Source organism: Apaloderma vittatum, unplaced genomic scaffold (genome assembly GCF_000703405.1).
Source record: "Apaloderma vittatum isolate BGI_N311 unplaced genomic scaffold, ASM70340v1 scaffold5370, whole genome shotgun sequence".
Taxonomy (NCBI): Eukaryota; Metazoa; Chordata; class Aves; order Trogoniformes; family Trogonidae; genus Apaloderma; species Apaloderma vittatum.
In genome coordinates this window covers 62,709-69,436 of record NW_009692787.1, presented here as the reverse complement: position 1 = coordinate 69,436, position 6,728 = coordinate 62,709, and the positions used below count along the sequence as shown (strand labels likewise).

Below are 6,728 nucleotides of genomic sequence, written 5' to 3'. Positions count from 1 at the left end.
TGCCGTGTAAAAGGAGTGGAGGTTGCAGAACGAAGCACTCTTTCTGAAGTATCTCTTTCCTTGAGAAGATGCTAGTTATAGTAGGCATGGATAAAAAGCTTTTTACTGCAATATAAACAATGGCAGAAAAAGAACATATTTCCAAATGCTTAATTTTCTTCTCTCTGGAGAAATGCTTGAGCTCAGCAATGATAAATACAGTCTAAGGAAGAGATTTCCTGAATTTTGCTTGTCTTTCCACCCCCAGATTTCTCAGGGGATACGTGCTTGACCCTAAGGGAGAGCATAACCAAAGGGCTTGGAAACAGAAATAAAAACGAAGAATCGAAGTAGGAGCTTTTAAAATGAAATAGGATTTAAAGCGACTTCACTGAGGATAATCCTTTCCCACAGGCTCTAATGCTGGAAAATTCTCATTTCAGTTCCCAAGCAGTTTTCGGACGTTCTCCTAGACATGGATAGGGAAAAATATTGGGATTGTAATCTACATCTTTCCTCTTAAGAACAGAAACAATCTTAACAGCCAGTCACTGAACTATCCCCGTTAATACCTGCACCCTGGGAACCATCATGAGGTAAATCAGGTGAAGTCACTCAAAGGCAGCTGTAATGCCTTTCTTGGAATTACACTTCTTCTGACTTAGGTTAGTGAGAGGATCTGCAAATCATCATTACAGGGCTGTAGTTTCCCAGATCCTCTTTCTGGCCACTCTTGTAGATGAGCGTCACACTGGCCAACTTCCAGTCTGCTGGAACTTCCCCCATCAGCCAAGACTGTTGAAAAATGATGGAAAGTGGCTTGGTGAGCACCTCCACCAGCTCTCTCAGAACTCTTGGGTGGATTCCATCCAGTGCCATAGACTTGTGTACATCTGTGTGGTGCAGCAGGTTGCTGACCATCACTTCCTGGATTGTGAGGGGATCATTCTGCTCCTGATCTTTTTCTTCTAGCTCGGGAGGCTGGATTCCCGGAATACAACTGGTCCTATTACGAAAGACTGAGGCAATGGCAACATTAAGCACCTTAGCCTTTTGCTCATCCTTATTCTCCGTGTTTCCTTTTGCATCTAATGGGGGATGGAGGCTCCCCTTGGCCTTTCTTTTGTGGTTAGTTTATTTATAGAAAGATTTCTTCTTGTCTTTTACAGCAGAAGCCAAATCAATTTCTAGCTGGCCTTTGGACTTTCTAGTTTTCTCCCTGCGTAGCCTCACAACATCTTTGTAGTCATTGTGTGCGGCCTTCTCCATCTTCCAAAGGCCATAAACTGTCTTGTTTCCCCTAAGTTGCAGCCAAAGCTCCCTGTTCAGTCAGGCCAATCTTTTTCACCGCTAGGCTTTTCTTACAGCACATGGGGACAGCCTCCTCCAGCGCCTTTAAGACTTCCTTCTTAGACCTCACTGGTAAGAGAGTGAGAGTAAGAGAATATCAGTCCTGAGAGAGGACTTGACAAAAATAATAGGAACTAAGACCAATAGGGTCCACAACACTGAATTTGAAGAAGTAGATTGAAATAAGGAAGCTAATTTTCAGAAGGTTTGATGTTGGTATTGACAAAGGAAAAATCAGTGAAACTGCCTTCAGAAGGCTGAAATGGAGCTTTAGGGAAAGGCTTTGGTGATGGAAGCTTGATGTTGGGATCAGATAGGGAAACAGATTGTGATGCAGGTTCACACATACTGCTAAGAATGTCAGGAATAGGAGATATGGAAGAGGCACGTTGAGGGTTAGAGCTGTGCCAGCCAGTAAATGCTGACAGATGCTTTCTAACCCTTACCCCTCCCCAAAAGGGAAGGGAAAGGGAACAAGACAGAGAGACTTATAGATTGGAAAAAAGAAAACTAAAACAACTTTAATAAAACATAATAAAAATAATAAGGAAATAATAAAATAATCAAATATGTACAAATATATATGGAACCAATATCAAACCTGACTCCTCCTTGATGGCAATCAGCACAGATGCTGCAGAGCAGGCAGCACCAGGGAAGCCCCAGGCTCAGCAACAGAGTGGAACTGGATACGGGAGCTAGATTTGGGAGCTCAAAATCAGGATCAAAGGCAGAATATCAGATGGTGTACTCCTTGGATGCTGGCCATTGAAGACAAGCCCTTAACCCCCATGACCTCTCAGCTTTATGCTACATGTGAAGTATATGGAATGGGATACTCTTGTTGGGCACCTGTTCTGTCTATTCCTCCCTGGAGATGCAGCCTTTTAGTTCCCTGTGACCCCTTTTACTTGCCGGCGCTCCCAGCGTGTTACACAAGATCCAGCAGTAACCTTGGTCACTACAGGAGCAGGTATCAGCAAGAGCCTTTCTGCATGCTAATCCCTGGCAGTAACTGTAAACATCTGCTGTCATCACTTCTAGTAGCAGACACTGTCTACAAAAACATGCTGCTAATTTCAGGAAGTGCAGTCTCTTTAAGAGACTGAGCTGAAAAGTAAAATCACTGAACAGAATTGGTTCTGTTTAGCTCAAACTGGGACAAGGAGAAAGAGAGAAGAAATTTGGGGAGTAGGGTTAGCTTACAGCATGCATATGTATAAGGATAATGTGCCTGAAGGAGAATGAGAGGATAGTCATTGGAAGAGGGCTGTGGGAAGAGCCTTGGGGTTATATGGAGGCAGGTGGCCACACTCAAAGAGAAACAGGTGGCTCATAAGGGAAGGTCCTGAAACTATGTAACAGCAACTCCCCCAGCACGAGCACTGAGCTATACTGGTACACCGTAACAGCACAATAGGCTCCTGCCAGTGTGTAAGCAGATCCCTAAACTTCAGAGCACTGGCTGAAGACAAACACTTTTCCTCAAAAGGGTTATCGACTACAGCACCAGCACCTTTTGCCAACTAGGGGCAGAGGTCTGGACACTAGACTGGCCACAGTCTATTTCAATTAAAAAAATAATTCCTGTGGAAATAAAATATTGAAGCAATCATGATGAGACAAACAAAGTTTTAGTAAAGAAAAGCAGATCATTTGATATGGAGAGACATCTGATGTTACAATAGCTTTGATGGTTGGAATGAACTTCAGGCTTTGTCTTCCCTAGTTTTGCGCAAAGTGGTATCATAATTTTTTTCTAAAAGGTTAGCCAGGATATCAGTGTGTTCTGCTAAGAACACAGATGGGAAATCAACTTCTTTTATTTTTCATTTATCTTTCTGGTTTCATCTGTATAATTTCTCGTTCAGAGGTTATCATGCTACCAAAAGCCATAGTTTGATGCTCTTGGTACACTGATGTAGTGGCTAATCTTCCTCAAATACGTGGCCATATTCCTGGCCTCCGGCTACACTCTCCCAGCTTTTCATTCATCACACCAGCAGTGAGTTGGTTCACAGGCTGAATGGGCAGAAAAATATCCCTTCCTTCTGTTCTTCTCCAAAATAAATAGGCTTTTGCAGATTTGATTCTTGAAACCAGTTCAAAGAGCAAAAGCCGAAGAAGGGACTGGGATGCAGAGCTGGGCGGTGAAGGGGAATGGGACTGTCCCCTTGGGAAGCAGCTGCTCAGATTTCCTAGGTGTATTGTCAAATACCACATCCTGAGAGTGGCCTCTCCTCTCTGTGACTGGATGCAGATTCAAAGACCGTTTAAAAGATGGGGTTTGGAAGGTTTACATGGCATTAAACTAATGATCTGTGTGGTCTGCAGTGAAAGCATGAAATTACAGTATATACTATCCAAGAATAAGCACTTTCTGCTGTCTGTGAAGAAGTTTTCGTACAGAGGGTAAGCACCTTTTCTGACCTTCTGGGTTTGTGTAGGGTCTTTTTAGCTGCTGGAGTGATGATGTGGTTCAGCTTTCCACTGTGACGGTATGATCTCCAGAGCAAGGAGTTGTATTGCCTCCTGCCTTGTGAGAATTTTTTCTTTACATCCTATTTTGTTGCTTGGTTGGTTTAAAGACATCCAGTGCTATTATATTTAATGTATATTATAGAAATGAGAAGATATATTTAATATTTTAGATGACTGTTAGAATGTAGCAAGTGAAAATAAAGTTATTGTCTACCTTTTCATATTTTCTATAATTTCTGGAGGTGTTAATCTGAGAGTGATGTCTGCTGTTGAACTCTGATTTGACTAAATGCCACACGTATTTGTTGGAAGGTTTGGATCCAGCCAGTTCCAGTTGTCTTTAGAAGTCAAAGGCTGTTTTTGTTGAAGAGTATTAATATATTACTGTTTGTTTGATCAATTCAGTTCCAAGTGGGGCTTTTCTCAAAAGATGCTGAAGCATTTTGTTGGTAGCGAAGGATAAAATTTTTGAAATATTATAATTGTTACAGCAGCGTCAGGAAGGTGATCTCTTCCCAGCCATCCCACATGTCAACAGTTATTATTAAAGGAACACCAAATATTATGGTAGGTTTTTTTTCTGGAGATACAGTGAGAGCACTATTTCCAATGCGTATTAAGTTAATGAAGACCTGTTCAAGTGATGTCTTCCACTTCATTTTTCCAGTGTATACTGATTGTTGGTTAATGTTTTATAACCTAAACCCCAGTAGCTTCTCTCTCAAGTCATGACATTTTTAGATTTCACAGGCAATAGTCCATAAATTTCTTAAATATTTGTGGGAGACAAACATAAGGGAGCTTTCTTTTTACCTTTCATTGAATGCCTCTCTGGCTGGCTTCAGCCAGTGAAATGTATAATACAGGCCTATAAATGGAGGGCTATAAATACACACTCCTCAAAAGTTTTGAGCCTGTGAACATCAAGCAGCAGGGGCCTTTTTATGTGGCTTCATACAGTGCATTTAGTTCATTTACTCCTTACATGGTTTGGCATAGGTATATGTGTACTCCTATGGTGCTGTCTCCCTGCCTGGTTTCCTGACAAATCCAGTTTTGCAGCCTGAGTAAACAGACCCTGAAAACAGAGTTACATCTGGAATCCAAACACCAAATGTGGGGAAACTAAGAATTAGTTGGTTTTGCAGTGTTTAGCTATATGTAGCATTTGGTATTGCCTTTGGCAGATACTCTTGTTTGAAAGCTCACCGAATCAGTAATAAGTCAAGATTTTAAGGAATCTGAAAATACCAAATTGCTTCTTGCTCTTTCCCACTATAGGCTAGGCTGATTTCAGATAGATCTGGCTCCTGGGTTCCTGGCAAATGTTTCAATAAATTCTATCACATTTATGTTCTGTAGAAACCTTTTAGTCCTCAAAACTTTTACAGTTGATCTCCATTGCAGAAAGACATTCTTAGCAGCCATCTTTGAATTAGGCTTTTAACCAGACTGAATTCCCTAGAAGTCATCAATAAATACAGAATTATTTGCAGTGGAGTACAGTAGCTGTCCTCTTAAGATAGATTTGCTACAATATTGCTCAGACTTCTTCAAATATGATCTCAGCTTTTAAATTGCAAATGTGGCAGTGCCAGATACTATCACTGTATCATGAAGTTTTGGGAAAACATATTTTCTCCCCTTTCATGGTACAAGGCTTGATCCTACGTGATGCAAAGTGCCCTGATGGGGTGTAGCAAGGTGCTTATGCACATAAATGAACTAGAATGGAGTATATGAGCCAGGCAGACCTGTGAATGGTCAGAGAATGTAGGGAGGCAACTAGGAAAGCTAAGGTCTCCTTGGAATTAAACCTTGCGAGGGAAGTCAAGGACAACAGAAAGGGCTTCTTCAAATACATTGCAAATAAAACTAACACTAGAGATGATGTAGGCCCACTGCTGAATGAGTTGGGTGCCCTGGTGACAGAGGATACAGAGAAGGCAGAGTTACTGAATGCATTCTTTGCCTCTGTCTGTACTGCTGGAGACTGTCCTCAGGAGCCCCAGACCCCTGAGGCCCCAGAGGAAGTCAGGATAAAGAAGGAGTTTGCCCTGATTGATGAGCACTGGGTTAGGGATCAGTCTGAACATCCATAAATCCATGGGCCCTGATGGGTTGCACCTGCAGGTGCTGAGGTTGATCGTGGAAGTCATTGCTAGGCCACTCTCCGTCATCATTGGTAAGTGGTGGGCAACAGGAGAGGTGCCTGAGGACTGGAGGAAAGCAAATGTCACTCCAGTCTTCAAAAAAGGCAGGAAGGAGGACCCAGGTAATTACAGTCCAGTCAGCCTCACCTCCATCCCTGGGAAGCTGATGGAAAACCTTATCCTTGGTGCCGTCTCCAGACATATCAAGGATAAGAGGGTAATTAGGAGCAGTCAACATCGTTTTTCCAAGGGCAAGTCATGTCTGACAAACCTGATAGGCTTTTATGAAGACATAGCCAGGTGGATAGATTATGGCAGTGCAGTGGACATGGCTTATTCGGATTTCAGTAAAGCATTTGACACCGTCTCCCACAGCATCCTTGTAGCTAAACGGAAGAAGTGTGGTCTGGATGATTGGGTAGTGAGGTGAAAAGTGAACTGGCTGAAGGGAAGAAGTCAGAGAGTTGTGATCAATGGGACAGAGTCTAGTTGGAGGCCTGTATCTAGTGAAGTCCCTCAGTGGTCAGTACTGGCACCAGTACTATTCAATATATTTATCAGCGACCTGGATGAGGGAACAGAGTGCACCATCGGCAAGTTTGCTGATGAAATGAAACTGGGAGGAGTGGCTGACACACCAGAAGACTGTGCTGCCATTCAGCGAGACCTAGACAGGCTGCAGTGCTGGGCGGGGAGAAATTGTGTGAAATATAACAAGGGCAAGTGTGACATCTTGCACCTGGGAAAGAACGAACCCAAGTACCA

General features: G+C 42.7%; 1 protein-coding gene across 1 annotated transcript in view; it reads left to right on the top strand.

Annotated features, from left to right (window-relative positions):
• The first annotated feature begins 5,916 nt into the window (after positions 1-5,916).
• PIEZO2 (piezo-type mechanosensitive ion channel component 2) overlaps positions 5,917-6,728 on the top strand; it is a 58,048-nt gene continuing 57,236 nt past the window's right edge. The window contains exon 1 of the mRNA XM_009867540.1: positions 5,917-6,002. Coding sequence (XP_009865842.1) covers positions 5,917-6,002 — 86 coding nt within the window. The remainder of the gene's footprint in view (positions 6,003-6,728) is intronic.